The sequence below is a fragment of the Lutra lutra genome, chromosome 5 (genome assembly GCF_902655055.1).
Source record: "Lutra lutra chromosome 5, mLutLut1.2, whole genome shotgun sequence".
Lineage (NCBI taxonomy): Eukaryota > Metazoa > Chordata > Mammalia > Carnivora > Mustelidae > Lutra > Lutra lutra.
The window spans coordinates 19,771,233-19,798,008 of record NC_062282.1 but is presented as its reverse complement, the minus strand read 5'-3'; the positions used below and the strand labels follow the sequence as shown (position 1 = coordinate 19,798,008).

The window sequence follows — 26,776 nt, the reverse complement described above, 5'->3', positions numbered from 1 at the left end:
TTTTCTCTGTTCTCTTTACTCAAGGTTTTCCTTATCTTCGGTGTTTCATACAACTGTTGAGAGTTTTTTTTTTTTTTTAAGATTTTATTTATTTATTTGACAGAGATCTCAAGTAGATAGAGAGACTGGCAGAGAGAGAGAGAAGGAAGCAGGCTCCCCGCTGAGCAGAGAGCCCAATGCAGGGCTCGATTCCAGGACCCTGGGATCATGACTTGAGCCGAAGGCAGAGGCTTTAACCCACTGAGCCACCCAGGCACCCCAACTGTTGAGAGTTTTATATTAGTTTTCAAAATTTTATAGTTTATGTAGTACCATGTCATTAAACTGAATGGAAATATCACAACATAAACATAAAAAGATAACTGAATTTTTTGCTTACAAACATTAAGCAGTAGCCAACACCTCAGCCCACACACATGCACACGTAAACACAGCACGGTGTCTCAGCCCATTTTTTTTATAACTAGTCACCACATTATAAGATAGGTTTTAATATCCTTTCCAATGGGTCCAAGATTTAAAATCTAATTTTCCTATGTTCTGAAGTATTACACATTGAATCCATAAAAAGTAAAAATTGAGCCCTATCCAATGTGTAAAGGTTATATTACTATTTTTTATTGCTTTTAATTATTTACACTTAATGAAGAACCTGACAGAACTCAACCAGGCTTTAAAAATCACACTGTGACTTGAAAGGAACATATAATCCAATTTCCCTCACTCTAATTTGATGATTTACTTATTTACAGCCTCTTGACTATGAGAGCCGAAGACTTTACACTCTGAAGGTCGAAGCAGAAAATACCCATGTGGATCCACGTTTTTATTACCTGGGACCATTTAAAGATACAACAATTGTAAAAATCTCTGTAGAAGATGTGGATGAACCTCCTATTTTTAGCCGATCGTCCTACCTGTTTGAAGTTCATGAAGATATTGAAGTAGGGACGATCATCGGAACTGTAATGGCAAGGGACCCAGATTCTGCTTCTAGCCCCATTAGGTAACTATGTCTATGTTTCAGATGAAAGGATGGGAATTAAAATAAACCTAGAGATCATGAAATTCTATTTATAGCATTTATGCAGTGAAATACATGAGTCTCTCCTTAGCTGTACATGAATTTGAGGAGCACAGGTGTTTGAAGTAAATTGTCTCTGAATGTTTTGGGGCAAGGTATGCATAGCTTTGTCATTTGGTCCAGTTTAAATCATGCATTTTAGCCTAAAACCTAGCTTGCATCATCTGTCTGTCTCTTTAAGGAAGGTATTTGTTGTTCTGACCCTGGTACAGATAAAAGGCTCTGTGTCAGCTGTGCATTTACAATGTAACCAATTCACTTTATTTGTGCTTTCAGTTAAATGAATAAAACTTAAATGATAAGTTGAGACTGGTAACAGTTAAAAGAATATAATTACAGCACTGTCATAATGCAGTTGAATTACATTTTAGAAACTCATCTGTACTCCTACCATCAAAGAAGGGAAGGTTTTGTTCACTTGTTTCTGTTTTGGCTGTATCAAAAAATATTTTTAAAAAATCAGAGCATGCCAGAAAGATCACAGTAATTTCAGTTGTGTGTGTGTGTGTGTTTTGTTTTTTTCTTTTGTTTTGTTTTTGATTTGCTTTCTTATGGCAGCTTAAAAATGTATGAGATATGAATAAATATACAAATGAGAAAGACTCAAAAGTTTTTATTGACATCTGTTCTATCATTTTAAAGAAATACAGAGATCTATATATAATATTGACCATCAAAATGACTGTTCATTTTAAGCTGTTAGTGCATCACGTGTTTTGGATTTCATTCCCTTCCCTATTCTCAACAGGTTAATTTTGTCTCCTCCTTGTTCCACATGGACCAGTCAAGTAAGAGTTTAAATGATGTTTAACAATTTCCAAGCACACTCTTCTCTGATTTCTAAGAATACAGCAGCAGCATGTAGAGAATCTCTAATTTTGTATGCCTCGCGACTCTAACTCAAGTTAAAGTTAAAAGTGCTATAGTTTCTACCACGTCTTCAAGTGAAGTTATATCTTCTATATATTAAAATTACTATTTGACTTATATAATTTTATCTAAATATTTTCTTTTTGTTCAATTTTATGTTTTTTTTTTAAATTCCAGTGCAGTTAACATACAGTGTTATATGTTTCAGATGTACAATATAGTGATTCAACAGTTCCATATGTTAGTCAGTGCTCATCAAGACAAGTGTATTCTCAGTCTCATCACCTGTTTCACCCAATCCCCAACCAGCTTCCCTCTGGTAACCATCTGTTTGTTCTCTGTAGTTTAGAGTCTGGTTTTTTTGGTTTTTGTCTTTGTTTTTGTTTTTGTTTTGTTTTGTTTTGTTTTTTGGTTTCTCTCTGTCTCTGTCTCTCTCCTTTTCTTTGCCCATTTGTTTTGTCTCTTAAATTCCACATATGAGTGAAATCATATGATATTTGTCTTTCTCTGACTTACTTTGTCTAACATTATACTCTCTAGGTCCATCCATCCACGTAGAGCATCACAGGTTACATATATGGTAATGATATACAGCTCCCAGCTGCCAGCATGACTTCCCCATAATTGCCTCTTCCCCAGTCCATTTGTCTTCATTGAAATTGCTGTATTGCTTGGATTTTTTTTCCCCTTTGGATCTTTTATAGAACCAATATACATGTTTAATTTTACCTATTTAATACTTACCAAACATTTTCCTGGCATAGCTCCTAAGAAATTTAACAGGCTGTGTGCTGTGTTCCTGGTTTTAAAGTGGCCTTGTTTTGGTGAAATATAATATTTTTTTAAAAAAGAGTTCAATTTAAATCCAGTGGTGTTATAAAGTGGCAATACAAAGATACTCTTCACACAATGAAATAGATTTTACATCCTCTTATAGACTGGTGGTTATTATACATCAAGATATGTCTGTGGATTTTTGAAACAAAAATAAAATATTTAATCAGAATGCAAATCTAAGGGAAGAATTCATTTACCTATACTATATGGAAACAATTAATGCTTACTAATGACAAAATCTATGCCAAAAAGTTTGTCATATAATTGAATTTATGCTGACTTGATGTAGAAAATGCAATTGAATATTTTTAGGTGTTAATAATGATAAAACCAACTGATATAAAATCAGGGATAAAATAGCTTTACCAATGCAGTGTATTTATGGGATAGATAATATAATACTGGGCATATTATAAATTGTTTAGGTCATATTATGGATGTTAATGTGATAATCAAAGGAATTTACATAAGTGCTTGTTCTGGAAATGATCTAAAAAGGAAAATAAAAATTAGCACACATAATTTGCCAACAGAGAATTGGAAAATGTAATTACATCATGTTTGAAAAAGAACCGGGGTCTCTCTTTATCTTTAATATAATTTTGCATAATCCTCTAAATTGTGTCATTAGTTTTTAAACTAAATTATAAGAAATAAGACATACACATATAAGATGATTTGACAAGGACAATAATGCTTTATATTTATTTATATATTGCAACTTCACATCAAGTTTCTATAGAAATGAAAAAACTTATTTGCCAAAATACCAAAGAATTCAGTTGTTCTTTCTTTCATTTAACAAATATTTGTGGATCACCATATCAGATATTAACATATTTCTCAAGAAGTTCTCAGTCTGTTAGGGAAGATGACCCAGTATGAGAAATAATATCCATTGAGTGCTTAATATACTTCAAGAATGTTACTTGTTTTTTTCATGCTTGATTTCCTGTTTGAAATGTAACTCACATTTTGACATTGAAATGAATTCCTAATATAATGTGGTAAATGGTACACTTTGATACTACATTTAGAGATGAGTGGTAAAAGATACTTTGGGGGAAGGAGACAAATAAGCTTCTACTCTAGGTAATCAGGAAACACTCAAAGGAGAAGGTAAATTTATGTTGAGTCTTTCAGAAGTAAAATAATTTTGTCAACTTGAAAGAGAATTTGTGAATTATTCCAGAGATTCAGTGTTTTGGAAGCTTATGTGTGAAGGGTAAGACATGCAGTTCAAATGCAAAACTGAGTTTATATTGTATTAATAGAGAGGGCTAGGGCTTATTAAGGAGATTCGTTAATTACTGGTCTGTTCCAGTTAGAACTGATTTAAAATAAAAATCTAAATTAAGCAGTCCTTCAAAGTAGAATCACATTAGCCGTATTGATGGCTTAAGTTGTTCTTCTAATGCAATTTATTCAAAACCCAGCATAAGGATTATACGTTTCAACTGATTTTTAGAACAGGTTTGGAACATTAAAAGAGAAAAGAGTTTTATGGCACTTAAACATTATTTTGTGTTATTATTCAAAACCACAATTTAAAAATAGTATTTCATGAAGTTTTCCTAATGTAAGTGACAGTTGGGGCTTTGGAAAAGATATGCCATTAACGAATGTTACTCCCAGACTTGTCATCTTTGTTTTGCGTTACTTTTTTTTTTTTATGGAACATTAGATATTACTTGAGGATTATGCTTGCTAACCCAAGGACTATAAAGCATTTGTAAGCCACCAGGACTGTGAAGTAGCAGGAACTGATGAGGGATATAACTATTTTAAACCTTGCCTGACAATCTCCCAAATAATGGGATTTTATCCCAACTTTAGCAACCTGATTGATAAACCTGACTTTAGAATGAAATCCAACACAATGATTTTAATCAATTTGCAGCATAGCTGGTTTCTTATACATATGCTAAAACTTTATTTTTTTTACTAAGACTTTACTTGGCACAAATGTATGAAAACTCTAACCCCAACTTTTCTGTTTTTAATACATCTTGAGTTAAAATGTATACATTTTTAAATGATATATATGGTTAATAAACTGAAGCTACATGAGTATCATACCATGGAGTTACTAAACAGCATCATAAATTGATAACATACTAGTCTGTTGAAACTAATGTTGGCTCCAATTTTATAACTATAGAAAAGACTTTGCTTCTGGGAATGCTTTTTTGCATTTGATCCTTATAGTAAATCCTTAACAGAATTTTCAACTTCTAGGTAAGGTCAGTCGGTAATGTAACCATCTGTAATGCCAACTACTTTGTGAGGAAAAAAAAAAAATACTTCCCAGTCAGTTGAATATGGCAATAGATAGTGATTTAATAAAGTAAATATTCAGAAGGCCATCATTTTAAATGCTGAACAAAGTGCCAGCTCATGCCTTGGGAAGAGGAGGAAGGTAGAGATTTTGGGCGGTGGGAGGGTGGAGGAGTTGGAAGAGTAGGAGGGGGTGTATCCTGTGTGTATGTGTGTGTGTGTGAGATAAATCGATGAAATAGTCTTCATTCTACATCAGTATTGTATATATTCCTATGAAATTATTACATGTTACTATGTGTGTGTTTACATTACACCATTTTCTCCCTACAAACTGGTAACATTGCTATGTATTTTTCTTCTCTTTCTATGTCCAGATTTTCCTTGGATCGCCATACGGACCTTGACAGGATCTTTAACATACATTCTGGAAATGGATCCCTTTATACATCAAAGCCACTTGACCGTGAACTATCTCAATGGCACAATCTTACTGTTATAGCTGCTGAAATCAGTAAGATAAACTTTATGTATATAATATTTAACATATATTAGGTTTTATTTCATATTAAAAATAATTTCTTCTCAGCACACCTGGGTGGCTCAGTGGGTTAAAGCCTCTGCCTTCTGCTCAGGTCATGATCCCAGGCTCCTTGGGATCGAGCCCCGCATTGGGCTTCTGCTCGACAGGGAGCCTGCTTTCTCCTCTCTCTCTCTCTCTGCCTGCCTCTGTGCCTACTTGTGATCTCTGCCTGTCAAATAAATAAATAAAATCTTTAAAAATAATAATAATAATTTCTTCTCATTATACACATGACTTGTAATTTTAATCTAAGTTTTTAAAAGGCTTCAAATTAATACTACACTATATATTAACTAACTTGAATTTAAGTAAAATCTTGATTAAAAAAAGAATAAAGCATTGATTTTAAGCAAAAAAAAAAAAAAAGACTTCTCAACATCTATAATTCTTTTCAATAGTTGCCCTATATACTGAGGGATAGTTATAGGTAAACCAAATCAACATTTAATATTGACTAATAAAAATTATCTAGAATTTGACCTAAAGATATCCTCTTTTGGGGGAAAATATATGAATTAGATTTATTACATAGACACTATAAATTAAAATGCATGCTAAATGCTGGTGTGTACCATTTAACAACAAACATGTAGATAAGTATTATTTCTTCCTCTTTACAGATGAGGAAACCAAGGTATTGGTAATAATAGCTAACATTAAGCACTCTAGGCCAGGTATTATTCTAGGAATTTTATATTAATTTCCTTCTAGTAATATTCTTACTGACCTTTTTTCACAGAGAAGGAACTAAGGATCCAGAGGTCTTGGTACCTTGCCCAAAGTCACCATGCCAGAAGTAGTAAAACTGAGATTTAAAACTAATCCTTCTGTTTCCAGATCCAATACTTAATTCTACACCTAATTTACAGAATTTTATCCAAGCAATAGCAGTCAGATCCAGGATTCAAAATCGTATCTGCCTCTAATTGCAAAGGTTCTTACCCATTCACAGGACTTGACACATAATTTGTGGGGGGCATTATAAAACAAAACATCAGACGTCTTGCTCAAAAATGAGTAAGACATTTGACATGGGAATAGCAGAGCCTTAAGCGTGGGACCCTTCTTAGAGGGAAGCCCTGTACAGTGACACAGGCCTGTGCAGCCACTTTGTCCACTCAGGCAAACTTGTTCAGGTCTCTACTTCCTGGGCTGTGATTTACTGGAATGAAGCAACTCTTTATTTTAAAAAGAAGCATTAATTAGGGACTGAATGATGGTGAAAAACTAAGCCTATCAATTCCAGACCTGAAATATGAAGCCGAATTCACAAACACGTATCAAGGTCAAGTTATTTGAATCCACCGTTCCAGGATTTGGAAGGCAGAGCAATGGGGCCAAATCGCCAAAAGTCTCAGAAAAATGGAACGAGGCTGGACTGATCATTAACAGTGAATTCAAAGCTTCAGGATAAAATGGTAGATTTAGCTTTTTCCTTAAATCTGGCTCTGAAATACTGATTAATTCCACCATCCAAATGACCCAGTTTTTCCATAGTGAGATATAAATGGCTGTGTCTTTTAAAGGTGACTGAAGATTTTTTTTTGTTTTTCTTTTAAGGAAGGCTTTTTTCTTTCTTTTCTTTCGTTCTTTCTTTCTTTCTTTTTTTTTTTTTTTCCTATTATCTATCTCCATGTCACCGCAGTTAGATGTGTACAACAGGGTCCAATCTGATCATTCCAGCATCATGGTTGTCTGTGCTCTCCGCTTGATTCAAGATCCTAATTCAAACCCTAATGAGTTAGGAATTGCATTTTCCATTTCAGATACTTTGAGAAATTTAACTTCTAAAGCTAGTTGAAGTAATTACAATTCTGTAAAAAGCTAAGCCAATTACGTTCTTCTTTTTAAGAACTAAACCTATTTTTTGCCCTTAAGTGAAATCAATTTATGGAGTAACTGTTGGAAATGCCTACCTGCCAAGCCACAAGCAGTCAGAAGCCCATTATGCTGTTCTGGGCATTAAATGGATAAGGGAGAGAGGGAAACAGCATATAGGAAGTTGTTTTTACTAGATTTTAAGCACTGGGTTTGTGGTAAGTGTGCATTATACCAAGCCCTAAGCAGGGCAGAATGACGTTTAAATGTACTTCTTACCAGTGCATTTTCAAGCCCTGCCTCTAACAGTTTAATTCTATCTTCCACAGCATGTATCACATCCTATGGCAAGTGCCACCTCAGGTGAATATTTTGTGCATTACACCATGAAATAACTTCTCTTTTCCTTCTTCAAAATTATTTTTTAAATGCCATTTGGAGAATGAAGAATCTAAAATTGAGGTCACAATTGGATCGTAGAAATCCGTAATGAGTTCCTCTCGCCACATCTGAAAACTTGACTATAATCATTGCAATACATTCGAAGAACAGTAGAGCAAAGTTTACGACCAAAGACTCCATTATCTATGCCTAGTTCTTTGAGAGTGGAAATTCTTGCCCTAAGCAGGTAGAAAAGATTCATCTTTCCAAAGGCTGGGATTTTTAGATAATGATTTAAGCTTTTGTTTCCTTGGATAGGGCAAAGACTGTGAATAGATTGGAATGCTTTCACGTTCTAAGGTCCTTTATCGCTGATACATTCTTGCTAGAGTAGAGTGTGCCTGCATGACTCTGAAAGAGAATTGGGTGGTAAATATTCCAACTACCGTTCCCTATGATGCTTCGTGGATGCTTTATGTTTTTACTGCAATATCTACCAGTAAAAAGATTAGGGTGAGCACTGTTGTTTGAACAGGTGATTCTAAGCCTAATGTTTTACAAACACATTTATCCTTGTGGATTTAGCTTTTTTTTTTTTTTTAAGATTTTATTTATTTGTTTGACAGACAGAGATCACAGGTAGACAGAGAGGCAGGCAGAGAGAGAGGGAGGAAGCAGGCTCCCTGCTGAGCAGAGAGCCCGACGTGGGGCTCGATCCCAGGACCCCGAGATCATGACCCGAGTCGAAGGCAGAGGGTTTAACCCACTGAGCCACCCAGGCGCCCCTGGATTTAGCTTTTGATTTGAAGAGACTTTTTGAGTGATCTGTAAAGCGGGAGAATCATCATTTTGTGTCAGGGAAAGGCCTGACAGTGCAGTTTTCAGATCTGACATTGTTCTGCCTCTCTTGACTTCTAGCAAGTGTTACATTGATGTCAAGACAATTGAAAGAAAATATTTTGTTTGTGTTCACTAACTCTATTAGGTGAAAAACCACATGCTAGAAAATATGGAAGAATCATACCTTCCCACTCATACCCATAGCAACGCCATAGCTCTAGTAGGTTGTGAATTCATTTGAGACGAACACTTTGTATGTGAACTCTGGCTATTTGCAAATGGTTTAGGACTAGGTGGGTTAGAAAAAGAATAGAATAGAATTTTTTCTTTTTTTTTTCTCCTTTCTCCACTGCTCCCCAAATGTATGAACTGTAGGGAAACTAGTTAACATATTTTTTTATTGTGTGAGTGCTTTGTGTGAACTGACATAGCATAAACTCTCAAGCAATGTAAGATCAAAGAGGTATCACAGTGAAAATAAAGATGATTTTAATAGTTGACATATATTGAGTGTTTACCAAGGAACTAATACTTTGATAATAGCATTTGATAGTTTTCATACATTAATTGACTTAATTTTTCAAATAACGCCATAGATTAGAAGTTCTATTTTAGTTTCTAACTGGGTAAATTGAGGCATTTTACCTCAGGCATTTACTCCTGAGATGGAGTAAATTGACTGAAGGCACACAATGAGTGAGTGGTGAATCTGGGATTTTAAGCAGCTCTGTTCTGCACCAGGGTCTGGACTCTCCAACCACTTGATGTGCTAAGAAGTAAACAATAGGCACTACATTAGCAAATGGGAAATCAGAACCTAAGAATGGAATGCACGAGGGTGATAAGAGTGGAAAGGAGTGTTAGAGGATGCCTTTCCAAGTTTCTCTTGAAAAAAAGAAGGCAGATAAAGACACTTCACAGGGATTTAGAATTCTGTCTGCCTTCCTTCATAACGACTCAACCTTGTAAACGTCCCTGCTGAGTAATCAGTTCTTCCACATTATTTTTAAAAGTGCTGACTTCATTATTTTACTAACAGTGTAATTACATGGAGAGAAAGGAGGAGAAATAAATTATTTTGCATGGTAATAACCTCCCTATCTCTACAATACAATACTTTCTTACCCTTGTATATGAAAACTCTATAGATAAAATTAGCAAGTCAGATACATTTCACAAAGGTAAATATTACGATCCCTAACCCATGTTAGTAGAGGCTGTTTAATAAGATTGCTATTATCCCTCACTCATCTGTTATTTGCTTTGTTTTGCTTTGCTTTTAGCTACTTACCTCCTTTCTCCTTTTCCATTGATCTTCAGTTTGACTTTGCTGAAGTCCACACAGAAGTTGAACTGCACCCAAAGACTAAGCTTCGGATATCACAAAGGCTGATAAATATATCCTGAATTTACGATGTCAGGACACTCTCAGATACCAATACTAGTGCCTAGAAAAGCCCATTTGTGGAGATAATACAATTCTGACTAAAAGAGGGTGTTACCCAAGGCTAAGCTAAATAGACATTCATATTTTAAAATTCCATTTACAAATCAAGACAATTTTTAATGTATATTTTTATGTGAACACTTGGATGCTTTTGATTTCAATATTTGGAGCAAAAAAAAATCATGATTATTATACTATATGTCACTATTGAGCTAATTTTGTTATACAAAATTGAGCCTGGATTATTGAAGTGGTACAGGTTACAATTAATGAAACATTCAAGTGCGTATATTTCCTGTGAATTTCCACCAAACTTGTAAAATTATTATATATTAAAATTTCCAAAAGGGGAGTTTGGAGTAGCCATTGGACCACATTTTCGTGATTAAAGTAGTGATTTTGTGATTAAAGTAGTCAGGAGGTTAAGTTGTAATATAACAACTCCCACTTAGGAGCTAATGAGCATGGGCGAGTTAATAGTTTATTTAAAATTATTTCTTCATCCAAAAACTTTATTAAGTAAAGCTTAATATAATACTGCAAGACAAATATTTAATAAATACTTGATCTTATTTTACATATTTGGACAGTAAAGCCACAAATACAAAATGAACTCAGTTACACTGGATTGTGCTTTTTAAAAGATTTTCCAAAATAATACTAGTTCTCTTGAGGCCAATAATAACTGAATTTACAACTCCTTAGTTAGGCTCTGTAGTAATTTTCTTTATTGTATTTGCTCATTATGTTGGCAGAATGAACACAATGCTTATTTTTATGTGAGCACTTAATATCCACAAGATGCTTATATAAATTAAACCTGGTGCACAAATGTGTCTTCCTAAACAAATTTTTCTTTTCCCTTTTCTAGACAATCCCAAAGAGATGACTCGCGTGGCTGTTTTTGTGAGAATTTTGGACGTTAACGACAACGCCCCACAATTTGCTGTGTTCTATGACACTTTTGTATGTGAAAATGCGAGACCAGGGCAGGTGAGCACCCATAAGACTAAAAGCTTCGGAAGATTTTTTTTTTTTTTAAGATTTTATTTATTTATTTGACAGAGAGAGATCACAAGTAGACAGAGAGGCAGGCAGAGAGAGAGGGAAGCAGGCTTCTTGCTGAGCAGAGAGCCCGATGTGGAACTCGATCCCAGGACCTTGAGATCATGACCTGAGCCGAAGGCAGCGGCTCAACGCACTGAGCCACCCAGGCGCCCCGCTTCGGAAGATTTTAATGGTTTATTAAGTGTTTTCCATTCCCAATCTTAAGAAGAATGAGTAAACAGAGATAAAAATGCTCATATAAGTCCCAGTAATATTAAAAAAAAAAAAAAAGAAAAGAAAGGGTGATATTTTTAGGGTTCCAAATGACCATATAGCGTGTTTCACATTTGTTTCGTGAAGTTGAAATGAAAGTTTAAGATATCATTGTTGCCACAAAAATCAAGATGTAGGAAGAAATAACTTTCACTTTGTAAATTTTCACAAACAAAACCAGGAAAAAAAACCCTCTGCTATTTCTCTAGGTAAATATTGATAACCGCTAGAAGAGATGGGAGATGGAAGTTAGGAGAACACAGACAGATACAGGGGATCAGCAAAACATTGCATCGATATTTCAATGTATGCAAATGATTTCAAAGCAGGGCTGCAGGATTCACTCCTTAAATTTATACTTGTACTTCATCATTATAGCAACACTTAGAGTGCTTAATGACTTAGTTTTCCTCTTTTAGAACATTCTTCCTACATCAGCTTTGTTTATAACTCTTTAAGTCTTTTCCTCAGTGGACTCATTTTGTTGTTTGAAAAGCTCCAGTGTATATGGCTGAAAAGAAATGCTCTTAATTGGTTTGAGTGCTATCTTCACAGAAGGAAGCTGCATGTTATAAATAATCATTGGGAATCAAATGTGTTTTATTAAAGAAATAGGAGCCATCACAAAACTACATTGTGTTTTGACATCATTTGAAGCTCCCTATAACCATCAATGTCATTGTTACATTTTTATGCAAATTACGTTGTGGGATAACACGATTCTTCCTCTGAAGATTCTAACAGGAATTCAATAGCCTGTCTATTGTTTGAAATGGTGAAATTGCTGCAATTGGATTCATTTTTTTTTATTTGAAAATGTTATGGAAATGTTTAATTTGGAATATTTAAATGACAAAGCTACTTCCGACCTACTTCGTAATGAAACAGTGTTTGCCCTGAAAATACCATTCCAAATAGTCCTCTGCTTGGCAGGCTCAGCATGATATAAGTTGAAGCCTTTTCTCTAAGAGATAAATTACCCACTTTACAACTGCCACATGCATTGCTCCCTCTATGGTTATTCCATTTGATTTTCAAGAGATATCTTTTCAGAGCATTTGAGTCATTTAAAATACTGATTTCCAAATGTATTCAAAATATACAAAATAAGGGATTGTGTTTTGTTGGTTTTTTTTTTCCCTTATGCGTCTTTAAAAAATAAAAACTAAATCTGGTTCAGTAACTTTATAATTTGGGGATTTTAGAAACCAGTTGGCATATTGCAGGAAAATAATAAAATCAAAGACAATTTTAATTTAAAAAGTAGCCTATTTGGACAAACTTGATAAGAATAACGTGATTAGTAATTTTTGTCTAATAGGCTGAATGTGCTATAGCTTCCCATAGTAGTTATTTTTAATAAGATCAGTTTGTTAAATGTCATTTTGGTCTCCTGGCTGATAAATGGTTGCTTGAACTAAACCATTATGTACTCAGTGATGGAATTCTAGGTTGCAACAGCCTAGCAGGCAAAACCAAGTGGGTTATTTGGAAAAGTCCTTCACCGAACCTTCCTTGAAATTTACGTTAACTCCGTCTCCCCTCCTTCTAGGGATGTTGTACCTTGTTAGAACTCGTGGGTGTACTTTAGTTATTTATAGAGTATTTCAACCCACCCAATTCTCCTCTGAATTAAGTACTGGTTATTAAAGTGGCACTTTGAAGGACAGCATAGGAAATGATTCCCTCTATTTGGTGTGTGGACAAAATGAGAAGACAGATATAGTTGCCATTCCCTCTTCCTTTTCTGTCTATTCTCTGCTCTAAGGGTAGGAGACTTTCTCCTTTGGAAAAGATGCAGCTTAAAACTGATGTAAATTCACAGTCCCCTCTGTCGCCTGAACTAGGCTACCTAACTCCCTGTCTTTTCCACCTCAGAAAGAGCATCTTGGGAAAGGAGAGGCGAGAAGACTAGCTGTTTCATTTTTCTTTCCTTTTCCCTCACGCATGTCTCACTCCTTCAGTCAATAAATTTTACTGCTTCAGTCAATATATTTCAATAATTTTTAATCTTTATGGGAAGAAAGCATTTCAGTCTCCCAGGTTTTGCAGTCTCCCACGGGAGGACTGGGGCTTACACTTACCCACAGATTGTATCTAAGCTCTACGCCTTCGTCAGACCCCAAATATCCTATTACATATTTCCATGGAACAATGTTTAGTTACTTCCCTAACTGGTACTCTTTCCACTGAAAAAGCTAAAACATTAAAACTTAGTGACCAGTTTTCTTACTTAAATATCTTAAAATCCCGTCATCATCCCACACTCCATTATGGTATGATCACTGAAAAAATCCGCAAGTTTATTTGAGATGATTTTAGAATAGCCTAGTAAAAATGCAAACCATTTATATAAGAGCTAAGGAGATTAAATATAAATGATTTATCTGTGTCTATTCTTCATATGCTCAAAATCAATACTGGACATCACCAGTGTTTTTATGTTTCCCCCATAATTGTGGCAACCTATTATATTAGAAATGAGTTAAAATGAACTTGACTCCAGGAGGAATAAATTGCAAGTGTCTCTATAGAAAGACCAGGTGGTTTTATCTCCTTCATGTTGCCAACTTCTGAATTCTATTTTAGCACATACTTACATGTATATACATACACATATATGTACATATGCCTATGCATATGTTATACCCATGTATACATGGTACATATACTGAAACAAATAAACAAATATATGCCAAAACAAAATATATTTGATCCTTGAACAACTCAGGGGCTAGTTCCTTAGTAACATTTAAGAAAATATATCAGTGAATTACTAATTTTGAAACCAACAATGCTATCATCTTTCATTCAAATAACATATTAATTAAGAATTTTTGTGTAAACCATCATAACTTCTTACAGATATATGTACAGATAGGGCCATTTTGTTCTCTGAAATGTATTATTTTGGTTTATAAATATAAACTGAAATTGTAATTTTTAATCACAGTTGAAAATGCATATTTATTATGAGACTTTCTTTTGTTTTAAAAGACCGTTAGCTCTACTTTTAAATTTCTATCATTTTGTATCTATATTATGTGCTAAAATATTAATCTTAATGATATATATATAAACATAGAAATTTTATTAAGTCTACTACCTTACTTGATGTTGTCTCATTTATGTCATTTTTTTCCTTCAGCTTATTCTTAAATCACTAAAAATAAAATCTTTAGACTGCTTGACAACAAGTCAATCAAGAATGATTTTGTAACTGAATTGAAACCTCTTAAAGGGTATTAGCTAATAATTTTTATACATTTTTCTCTTTAATTCCTTCACATATTACCCTTTTTGGTCTTATATTGGATAGGTAAGCTATTAGCAATAAATCCCTGCTTTCTACTTAATCTTAAATTACCACTAAAACTTCATTAAATAAGTTATGTTACATTTTAAAATCTATTTTAAAATTACTCAAAGTTTAAATGATTTTTTGGGCTGCTTATTCCTAGATGATAAACATTTATCTTTGTTTGATCTAATTATATTTCTTGTATTATTTTGAAATCAGTGGCTAGAGTTGTAATTAAATAGGGAACAGCTAAAATTTATCACATTTTTATTTTTATAAGGTAATTTAAAAGAAAATTAATTGAATATAGAAAGGTTAAAATAATTCCTTATTTTTTACAATTTTATAATATTTTAAACTTGAAATCTCTTTTTACAGCAACAAAACATCAGCAACAAATATTTTCATCAAGTATTGACACCCTGTTAAATAAGTCAATGCGGTAAAGCACATTCTTTTCAGTTAAGCATAAATTCACCATTTATATATGGTATACAAATTTAGCAACTTCTGATGCTCTCTTGCAAAATTAAGATATGCAAAAAATTATATAAAATGTTGTTATACATATAAGTTAAGGACAAATTATATATATATGCAAAAAAGTACATAGCCATATAGTACATATATATTTATATAATATTAATCATACATGTTCAAAGTGATCTAATTATAGTAAAAGGTGTTACATTTTATGCTTTGTTACCAGATAGCTCCTTATATTGTATCTTATCCTAAAATAAATCAGAGATGATTATAAAATAACCATTTTGCATGTTATACATATATTGAATTAAAAAATGTAATTTTATTGACAATGCAAATAAAGTAAACCATTACTATTAAAGTAGATCATATTCTTTAAGTCGTTCCTTTAAAAATTTTTGCATGATATTATCTATGAAATCTATACATTCTTTGAATAGTTTTCACTTTTGATAAGGAGAAAAGCCATAATTACAATAGTTTTCTAAATTTTTCCTCCATTAGATAAGCTTTCCCAGATCATTGTTTAAATACATATGTAATAACCTACTCATGTCAAATACTATATCTAAGTTAATAAGACTGCAAAGAATATAATATTGCCATTTATTATTTTGAAGAAATGGATAATATTTGGGAGAAATTGAGAAGGAGGGAGAGAGAAATAGAGACAGAAAAAAGCAGAGAGGAAGGGAGAGAGAGAGATAGAGATTTTGTTAAAGTCAAAGTAATAATTAAAAAGACGGAATAAAATAAAGATTCATATACAAGGAAGAAAATCAACTGCCTTTAAATTTAGACAAAAGTAAATGTTAGAGAATTACATATTATAAAGCAGATTATAACCATAGATGTTTGATAAATATGCATTTTTCTTTTTTCTGCAGCTAATACAGACTATAAGCGCAGTAGACAAAGATGACCCTTTAGGTGGACAGAAATTTTTCTTCAGTTTAGCTGCTGTCAATCCAAACTTCACAGTACAGGATAATGAAGGTAAATTTTAGAACGTCATCATTATGATTTCAGATGACATTAGCAAGACCTTTTCTCCAAAGTAACAATCATTTTATGTATTAATGTACTGATCTATGTTACAAAATGTTGTTTTCATCAGACATTTAATGAGATATTAATTTCTTTCTTGACCGTGTTCATTCTCTTAAATTTCAATACAATAAAGACGTGAAAGAAGGTTCAATATGGGTACTAGTCAAAAGTTTGAATCTTGAAAACATTAGAAAGGCTGGAAATAATCAGACACATGGGGTAGAGAAATGAATGATTCAGTGAGATCCTTGTGCAAATTTCAATGAGATTTGGCGGCAACATATTCACAAAGCCAAAAAGGCATGGGATATGAGTGAGAAGAAGTATCCATATTAGTCTGTGAGGGGTTTCACTACAAAAGCAGTTGCAAAGGTAAGATACACTATTCTTCTGTGCAATATATAAATTTTATAATATCTCTGTGATTAAAATGTACTGTTTATATTTCTTATATTCCCCAAGAGGACAAAAACATACTTAAGAGGAAAAAATATGAAAATGGTTACTATTTTTAAAAAGCTGAGCAGCTTTATTCTTTCAAAAATATACATGGTAATTATTCTAGTCTAAACAAAAGTATATAGTTAGAGCCTGTTTCCCCTTAATAAATTTATGTTAAACAAATTATATCAGCTAATCTTCCTTTAAAAAGGCATAGTTATCTTAGATGGGGGTAGATATAGTTATTCTTAAAATACATTTAATAACTACATTGGCATATTTACAATACCTCTGTAACAATATATATCCACTGGCAGAACCAGATTGCTCTATTACCTCTCAGTGGCTTTCAGAATATCAGAAAGAAGTGTAAGATAATGGATAGTTTTCCATTAACCCAGTTATTGTTTGAGGTATTTGATACGGCCGAAACCACACAGTTCAGTTGAAAAGAGGGCATCCACTGGTAACATCTGTTTATTAAATCGTAGTTTCTGAAATGTCTCTTTTCCATCTGAACATCTGATGTTCCTCTGAACATCTAAAATAATTGCGATGTGAAAAATTGTCATAGAGTTGGCAGATAAGATACAAGATGTCCAGTTCCATTTGAATATCAGAAAAACAGCACCCATCATTTTATTTGCTCAATCTGGCATCCTAAATATAGAATTTAGATTAGACATCCCTGGTACTGATTTGACAATATTATATCTCTTTCTAAGTGCATTTTAATTTGTTTTATGTTTCTGTTAAACTGAGTCATGGATCCCAACAAGCCATCTCTCAATTTTAAAAAGTAATAGAGGGGCGTCTGGGTGGCTCAGTGGGTTAAAGCCTCTGCCTTCGGCTCAGGTCATGATCCCAGGGTCCTGGGATCAAGCCCCACATTGGGCTCTCTGCCCAGCAGGGAGCCTGCTTCCTTTCTTCTCTCTCTGCCTGCCTATTTGCCTAGTTGTGATCTCTGTCAAATAAATAAATAAAATCTTTTAAAAAAATAAAAAATAAAATAAAAAGTAATAGAGACTTGAAATAGTGTTATCTTATCACAGCATCTCACAGTTACTAGGTAAGCACCTTAAGATGAATCTTAATTTATTTTTAACAAGTAGGGCCATCTTTCTATATTCAGAAGAGTTCCTGATCTTATATAAGTTACTCAAAACAAGAATCGAAACCATATGAATATATATTTGAACTTGTCATTATATAGAGTACCACTAAAGTCAGATGGAATGAACTCACTATTGCATAACTCACTATTCCAAAGTGCATAAACTCACTGCTTTTTTTTTTTAATTGAGTGCATTTTGAAAGAAATTCCAATGATACAGACATCACCTTATGGCTCTTCTTAAGAAAATGCCCTTGTATTTGTCTAAATGTTCATATTAGAAAATTTTAATTTTATGTTATCATTTTTAAAAATTAATTCCCTGTTTCTGTGATACCACACTTGGAGCTTTTGATTCTTAAAATTCACATTCCTTAACTTATAGGTCAAAAGCATAACTGTATGATGACCTTCTGAATGTTTAATAAAATGATTTGAATAGGATGGTTAGTTTAGGGTAAAACTTCATTTTATTCTTCAATGTATTAAAAGTATTGTAGGCAAAAATAAGATTTAGAACCTTTTGAAAAGTTAAAAAGGAATAAGACAAGAAGATCCTAAATATACCAATATGCCAACATCTGTTGTTTCTTCTGTTGTTGATTTTAGTCATTCTGACGGGTGTGAGGTGATGTCTCATTATAGTTTTGATTTGTATTTTCCTGATGATCAGTGATATTGAGCACCTTTTCATGTCTCTGTTGGCCATCTGTATGTTTCCTTTGGGAAAATATCTATTCATATCTTCTGCCCACTTTTTAATTGGTTTAGTTGGGTTTTTTGTTTTTGTTTTTGTTTTGGGGGTTATTTGTTTCTTGGCTATTGAGTTTTGTAAATTCTTTATATATTTTAGATAACCCTTTATCAGATATGTCATTTGCAAATATGTTGTCCCATTCCTTAGAAAGCTTTTTAGTTTTCTAAATTTAGATTAGACATCCCTGGTACTGTGTAGAAGCTTTTAATTTTGACGAATTCCCAATAGTTTATCTTTGGTTTTGTTTCCCTGGCCTCCAGAGAAATATCTAGAAAGAAGTTGCTCTGGCCAAGTCAAAGAGGTTCCTGCCTGTGTTCTCCTCTAGGATTTTTATGGTTTCAGGTCTAACTAACATTTAGGTCATTTAGGTCTTTAGTCCATTTGGAATTTATTTTGGTGCTTGACATTAAAAAAAAAAAAAAAAAAAGTGCTCCACTTCCATTCTTTTGTATGTCATTGTCCAGTTTTTCCAACACCATTTGTTGAAGAGACTGTCTTCTCCTCCTTGGATATTCTTTTTTTTTTTTTTTTAAAGATTTTATTTACTTATTTGACAGACAGAGATCACAAGTAGGCAGAGAAGCAGGCAGAGAGAGAGGGAGGAAGCAGGCTTCCTGCAGAGCAGAGAGCTCGATGTGGGGCTTGATCCCAGGACCCTGGGATCATGACCTGAGCCGAAGGCAGAGGCTTTAACCCACTGAGCCACCCAGGCGCCCCCTCCTTGGATATTCTTTACTACTTTGTTACACATTCGTTGACCATATAGTTATGGTTTCATTTTTGGGTTTTCTATTCTGTTCTGTTGATGGATGTGTCTGTCTTTATGCCAGTACTGTTTGGATCACTATAGCCTTGTAATAGAAGCTGAAGTCTGGAACTATTGCATCCAGCTTTGCTTTGCCTTTTCAAGTTTGCTTTAGCTATTTGGGGTTCCATACAATTTTAAAATTGTTCTAGAGTTGTGGAAAAATGTTGGTGGTATTTTGGTAGGGATTGTATTAAATGTGCAGACTGTTTTGGGTAGTATAGACATTTTAACAATATTTGTCCTTCCAATCCATGAGCATGGAGTGTCTTTCCACTTCCTTGTGTCATCTTCAGTTTCTTTCATCAGTGTTTTATTCTTTTCAGAGTACAGATCTTTCATCCTTTAGTTAGGTTTATTCTTAGGTATCTTTTGGTTTTTGAGGACTGATTCCTTAATTTAATTTTCATTATTGGTATATAAAAATGCAACACATTTCTCTACATTGATTTTTTATCCTGCAACTTCACTAAATTCCATTATCAGTTCTAGTGGTTTTTGGGTGGAGTCTTTAGGTTTCCTTATGGAGTATCATGCCATCTGGAAACAGCGCGAACTTTAATTCTTCCTTGCTGATTCTGATGTCTTTTATTTCATTCGGTTGTCTGATTGCTGAGGCTTGGACTTCCAGTATTTTGTTAAATAACAGTGGTGAGAGGTGACATCCCGTCTTGTTCTTGACCTTGGAGAAAAAGATTTCAGTTTTTCCCCATTGAGGATGATATTAGTTGTGGGTTCTTCATGTATGGCGTTCATGATATTGAGATATAGTCCCTCTAAACCTACTTTGTTGAGGGTTGTTATCCTGAGTGAGTGTTGACAAGGATGTGGAGAAAGGAGAAGCCTCTTGCACTGTTGGTGGGAATGCAAACTGCTGCACCCGCCCTGGAAAACAGTATGGAGGTTCTCAGAAAGTTAAAAATAGAAGCACCCTGTGATTTAGTAATTGCACAACTAGTTACTTGTCCAAAGAACACAAAAGTACTAATTCAAAGGGATATATGCACCCCAGTGTTTATAGCGGCATTATCTACAAGAGCCAAATTATGGAAACAGTCCTAGTGTCCATCAACTGATGAATGGATAAAGAGGAAGTGCCATATATATATATATATATATATATATATATATATATATATACACACTTAGCCACCAAAAAAGAATGAAATCTTGGTCATTTGATATGACATGGGGGGAGCTTCAGAGTATTATGCTAAGCTAAATAGGTCAGTCAGAGAAAGACAAATACCGTATGATTTCACTCAGTTGTGGAATTTAAAAAAACAACACAAAGGTATAAAGGGAAAAAGAGAGAGAGAGGGGCAAACCAAGAAATAAACTCTTAACTGTTGAGAACAATCTGATGGTTATCAGAGGGCAGGTGGGTGGGTGAACAGGTCCAGTAGGTGATGGGGATTAAGGAGTGCACTTATGAATGAGTACCAGGTGTTGTGTAGAAGTGATAAATTACTAAATTCTACACCTGAAGTTAATATTACATTGTATGCTAACTAAAATCTAAACAAAAACTTAAAGAAAATGGGAAAAACATATACCCATATGCATATAAATATTTATTTCAGTGTAGGTTTGAGAACGGAAGAATTATACCCTAATACTTTTTGGAAGATAAGCCAAATTTGCAAAATGCCAGGATTAAATTTATTTTTAAATTTGCTTATGTACGTCTTATATTTTGGTAATCTTCTTTCCTAGCCTTTATAGTTAACTGATGTAGTAGAAATGACTTCTTACTAATAATTTAGGAAATTACTGCTTTATGTTCAACAACTCTACCTGCAAGAAATTTTCACCTTTTTTTTCCTTGTCATATTTGATTTAGCAACTGGCTAGCTCACTCCTTTCCCTACATTAGCATTTTGAGCAGGCTTACCGGATTGGCTAAAGAAGACTAAGTGCATTGGACAAACAGACTAGGAAATTATCATCCATGTACATTTTGATTTTTTTAAATATTGATTATAGAAGGTTAGGTGAAATCTTTTTTGTTAAAAGCACAACCTCGGGGCACCTGGGTAGCTCAGTGGGTTAAAGCCTCTGCCTTCGGCTCAGGTCATGATCCCAGGGTCCTGGGATCGAGCCCCACATCGGGCTCTCTGCTTAGCGGGGAGCCTGCTTCCTCCTCTCTCTCTCTCTGCCTGCCTCTCTGCCTACTTGTGATCTCTGTCAAATAAATAAATAAAATCTTAAAAAAAAAAAAAAAAAGCACAAACTCAAAAAAATAAAAAAGTAAAAGCACAACCTCCATTGAAGGATACTGGATGTTATCAGATAAAGAAAATATCTGTAGCAATATACTAGTTAGTAGGATGCTTGGGTTTTTAAAATCCTTACATCTGCCTGTGCATTTATCTAGTAGTCCGCATCAGTCGCCAGATGGGTTATAGATTGTATTCGCTTTGATGAGTAGAAATCAAAAGTTCAGAAACATTAAATAACTTGCTGGGGCACCTGGGTGTCTTGGTTGAGCGTCCCACTCTTGATTTAGGCTCAGGTCAGGATCTCGGGGTCATGGGATCGAGCCCTGCAGCAGGTCTGTGCTCAGGGTGGAGTCTGCCTGGGATTCTGTCTCTCGCTTTTCCTGTGCCCCTTCACACTCTCTCTTTCTCTCTGTCTAAAATAAATAAATACATAATAAATAAATAAATAAAATACATAAATAAATAATAAATAAAATCTTTAAAAGAAATAAAGAAAAAAACAAACTTGTTCACCATTGTTCATATATTGTGACTCTTGAAGGATTTCGAGTGTGTGATTGATTTTAAAAGCGCAACTATCCGTAAAATTTACTCGTTCATATTTTTCTTCATGAGTATTGGGTTAATGTGTGTATTCTGTGTGCGTGTGTGTATGTATAAACGTATATGCATATATAAATAGAAAACATTCACTGTGATTTTTTTTCTTGGTATACTTTTTTGTGTTTTCTGAAAACTCTGAAAAACAGTATGCCATTATCCTTGCTATCCTGATAAAATGTTTACTTATAAAAATTCACCATCTTAAAAGCCTTATCTGCCGAAAACTTGGAAATGAAATAAAGAAACATCGTCTGAGATTCCTCAGATTACCTCATTTATCTTATCTGTATTTTAAAATGTTGCACTGTAGGCATGTTACAGGAAAACCGATCTTCATTTTATATTTTACATAAACATCTCTTTACTTGTCTATCAAACCACGGGGATCAGCATGAGAGAAATTGACGATCCCAAGCCATCTGTAATATGTTAAAATTTATTTTAGATAATACTGCCAGAATCTTAACCAGAAAAAATGGATTCAATAGACACGAAATAAGTACGTATCTCTTGCCTGTGGTGATCTCGGACAACGATTACCCGATTCAGAGCAGCACAGGCACGCTGACCATCCGCGTGTGCGCCTGTGACAGCCAAGGCAACATGCAGTCCTGCAGCGCCGAAGCCTTGCTCCTCCCTGCTGGCCTCAGCACCGGCGCCCTCATCGCCATTCTCCTCTGTATCATTATTCTGCTGGGTAAGCGACCTCATGGAAAACGTGATTATTTCCTGGACTGTTTGCGTTCGTGTATTTGTGGATAAGAGATTCTGTGATGAAAATAACTCCACCCCCATTAACTCCATCATCTAAGATAGACCTACATGAATGATGGGATGTTGTTTATATTAAAATAATTTATCTGATCAGGTATTTATTGCCTTTCTTAAATCACGAGACTGAAAATTAGAGCTATCCAAAACATTTTTCAAGGTTACACAATTTCTGAGTGGCTCAACCAAGGCAAGGTACTTTGCTGTCCGTTATAGCTAGGTTTTCAGGAAATGTAAAGTTTATTTCCAGCTTTTTACTGGTATGATGGCTGGATGGAGCTTTTCCACTGAAATCATGTTAAAATAGCCCTTTACCTGGTTCACCTTTCCCTGAAACAATAATACTTGATTTTATAACCTGGAGCAAATTGCTTTTTAACTGCTTTTGAATGAAAAATCAGATTAAGTTTATTCTCCAGTTGCATTATCTTAAAACTATGGTGTATATTCCTATGACCCTAATCAAAAAACATTGTATCTGACATTTTAAGAAGCAGTAAAATGAACTTGGGTTTTGGAGCCAATCTTAGTAAGTTTCATTAACCTCATGATTAGAACATTTTTTACTGGGTAAGATCGTTTGGCTGACAATAAACAATCTAAGGTTTAAAATCTTTACATTATGAGTTTATGTGTGTGCATGAATATATGAATTTAAGCAAATTTTTCTGAAAGACTTGAAGAATAAATGTATTTTTTTTTTCCTGTCTTAGTGGTGGCCTATTTATTTTTTAACCACTTTGAAGGTCAAGAATACTTACCAGTTTTTAAAGGCTTATTATTATTATTAATTTTTTTTTTGCATTAAAAATTTCCCTTGTTTGCCCTTTCACAGAAGCTTGAAGGCAGGTAGTCTGACTGTCCTGTGTTAATAAAAAAGAAAACAAAAGCTAAGAGCCCTCCCCATACTAATGTAATTCTCTTAGTTCAGTCCACTGTAACCATACCATACACTGGATGGTTTTAACCACAGAAATGTATTTCTCATAATTTTGGAGGCTGGAAAGTCCAAAACCAAGGCACTGGCGGATTCCAGATTTGGTGGGGGCATACTTCCTGGTTTCGATGTGGCTGTCTATGCTGTATCCCCATAGGACAGACAGCAATCCTCTCTCTTGTTTCTTTTCATAAAACCACCTAATCCATTCATGACAGCTCCACACTTTGACTTAATTACCCCCTAAGCACTCCACCACTTCCAAATACCATCACTTTGGGGATCTGGGCTTTAACATGAATTTTGAAAGGACACATTCAGTTCATAACAATAACAAATCCCATATCTTTTAAATGTTTCTTCTAAAGAAGCTAAATAAATATAGCTATTTCATCATACATATACCTGTAAAATATTTTCCCTCTCTTTTCTTATTTAATTGAATTCAGATCTGTTTCCTTGAAAATTATTCTTTTCAAGGATCGTGTCCAAAATGTTTGGAAATAGTGAATGAGAGTGGGAAACTAGTACAGCCAGAGAGAATTTAACATTCTCCTATCTTTTATGCTATTATCATCATGATTAGTAAAATCATTATGTTGCTATTAGTGATACCTTCTTAGGTATCAGTAGTAAGGATGTGCCATTCTTTTTCTTTTTTTAAAAAGATTTTATTTATTCATTTGACAGACAGAGATCACAAGTAGGCAGAGAGGCAGGCAGAGAGAGAGGGGGAATCAGGCTCCCCACTGAGCAGAGAGCCTGATGCGGGGCTCAATCCCAGGACCTTGAGATCATGACCTGAGCCAAAGGCGGAGGTTTAACCCACTGAGCCACCCAGGCGTCCAAGAGATGCCCTTTCTGAATGATATACATTTCTATTTGTAGATCTCCTGTTGTTTGAGATATACCTAGCTAATTTCCTACATGTTTTCTATAGGTAATTTAGTGTAGAAATTGAAATTTACTCTTTGCTATTACGTGACTGGGTAACTTTCTTTTTGGTGTCATGTGTGATATATATTTCTACGTAATACCCCAGAGATGGCTAAACCGGTGGTGTAAATTCCATCAGCAAAGCTATTTAACCAAAACCAACACTGTATTTTGTGAAGCATGTTGCCTTTTTTAATATTATACAAGGATATGCAAAATATGAGCATATTTTCGTCCTCCTTAATTGTTTTACTTGAAGCCGAATTCCATTTGTGTCTATTTTTTATGTAACACCTTATGTTGCTATTCAATGCAAAGTATAAATAATGTCTGTACAATAAGGAACTCACTTCAAACAGTTCTTAGAAAAATAGACAAAATATCTCGCTGCCTTTGAGAAATATCCCAGATGGCTTTAAAAAATGCATTAGAAACACGGCTTGCATACCCCACCCACCCTGGCTAAGCCCTCCGCTGCCTCTGTCCTCCCCCCCCCCCCCCCCCAGCACTGATGGAAGTACAACCTTAGCCTGAAATCCTCGCCTGTCCGGGAAAACCTCAATCACTTCAATTCCTCCCCAGTACTTCCGCCTGTTATTTATGCAGTGTTTTAGACGGCCCGCTAATGAATCTCCTTTTCTTTTCTTTTCTTTTTTTAAGTTATAGTAGTCCTGTTTGCAGCCCTGAAAAGACAGCGAAAAAAGGAGCCTCTGATCCTGTCTAAAGAAGACATCAGAGACAACATCGTGAGCTATAACGACGAAGGTGGCGGAGAGGAGGACACGCAGGCCTTTGATATCGGCACCCTGCGGAACCCCGCGGCGATCGAGGACAAGAAGCTGCGGCGAGATATCATTCCGGAAACTTTATTTATCCCTCGGAGGACTCCCACCGCGCCGGATAACACGGACGTCCGGGATTTCATTAACGAAAGGCTCAAAGAGCACGATCTCGACCCCACGGCGCCCCCCTACGACTCCCTCGCAACCTACGCCTACGAAGGAAACGATTCGGTGGCGGAGTCTCTGAGCTCCCTGGAATCAGGTACCACGGACGGAGACCAGAACTACGATTACCTCCGAGAGTGGGGCCCTCGGTTTAATAAGCTGGCGGAGCTGTACGGTGGCGGGGAAAGCGACAAAGACTCGTAACCGAGGATCTGCAGTATCTATTCTAGTCAAGCAAGAGCAAGTAACTTGACAGACGCCGTCTCCACTACACAATATTTGATAATCAGGAGAATTTTCCTGCCACGCAGCACAATTTTTTCCCATTTCCTTTTTAATTTGTTCATTAATTACATTAATTTTTTTTTCCTGTAGGATGTCTCATGGAATATATACGAAATTTTATTTAATCACTTCCAAGAGCCAAAGCTATGGAAATTCAGTGTTGTCCATCTTAGAAATAAAAGATAATTTCAGAAACACGAACAGGATAGTTCTCCCTTAAGCAACCTCACGAACAAGCCGCTTCTGTTAGATACACGTCCTGCCCTTGCCAATGAAGCTTTTAAAAAGGTGAAGAAAAAAATTTAAGGTATATCCTGTTCTGTACATTAAATTAAAAAGAAAAAAAAAAGTACATGTGGTGTTAGTAGGTGTGATTTGCAACCTGGTATACAAACGTTTGTGCAATTTCATTTCATCAAATTCTATCTGCTAATGTTTTATATTTATATTTTTGTATTTATTTTTAAAAAAAATAAACAAGTTTTTACAACTACCTTGGCTCCAGCTTCATTTTTTTCTCTAGGAAGAAAAAAAAAATTTTTTTTTTTAAATTTATTTGTTTGTCAGAGAGAGAGGGAGAAAGACAGCATGAACAAGGGGAACAGCAGACAGAGGGAGAAGCAAGTTCCTCAGTGAGCAAGGAACCTGAAGTGGGACTCAATCC

The 26,776-nt window shown here is 34.7% G+C and overlaps 1 protein-coding gene across 1 annotated transcript in view; it reads left to right on the top strand.

The window, feature by feature from the left end:
• LOC125101003 (cadherin-10) overlaps window positions 1–26,569 on the top strand; it is a 173,303-nt gene extending 146,734 nt beyond the window's left edge. The window contains exons 7-12 of the mRNA XM_047731594.1: window positions 753–1,006; window positions 5,446–5,582; window positions 11,009–11,130; window positions 16,132–16,240; window positions 22,682–22,933; window positions 25,541–26,569. Coding sequence (XP_047587550.1) covers window positions 753–1,006; window positions 5,446–5,582; window positions 11,009–11,130; window positions 16,132–16,240; window positions 22,682–22,933; window positions 25,541–26,031 — 1,365 coding nt within the window. The 3' untranslated portion in view covers window positions 26,032–26,569. The remainder of the gene's footprint in view (window positions 1–752; window positions 1,007–5,445; window positions 5,583–11,008; window positions 11,131–16,131; window positions 16,241–22,681; window positions 22,934–25,540) is intronic.
• Window positions 26,570–26,776: the final 207 nt, after the last annotated feature.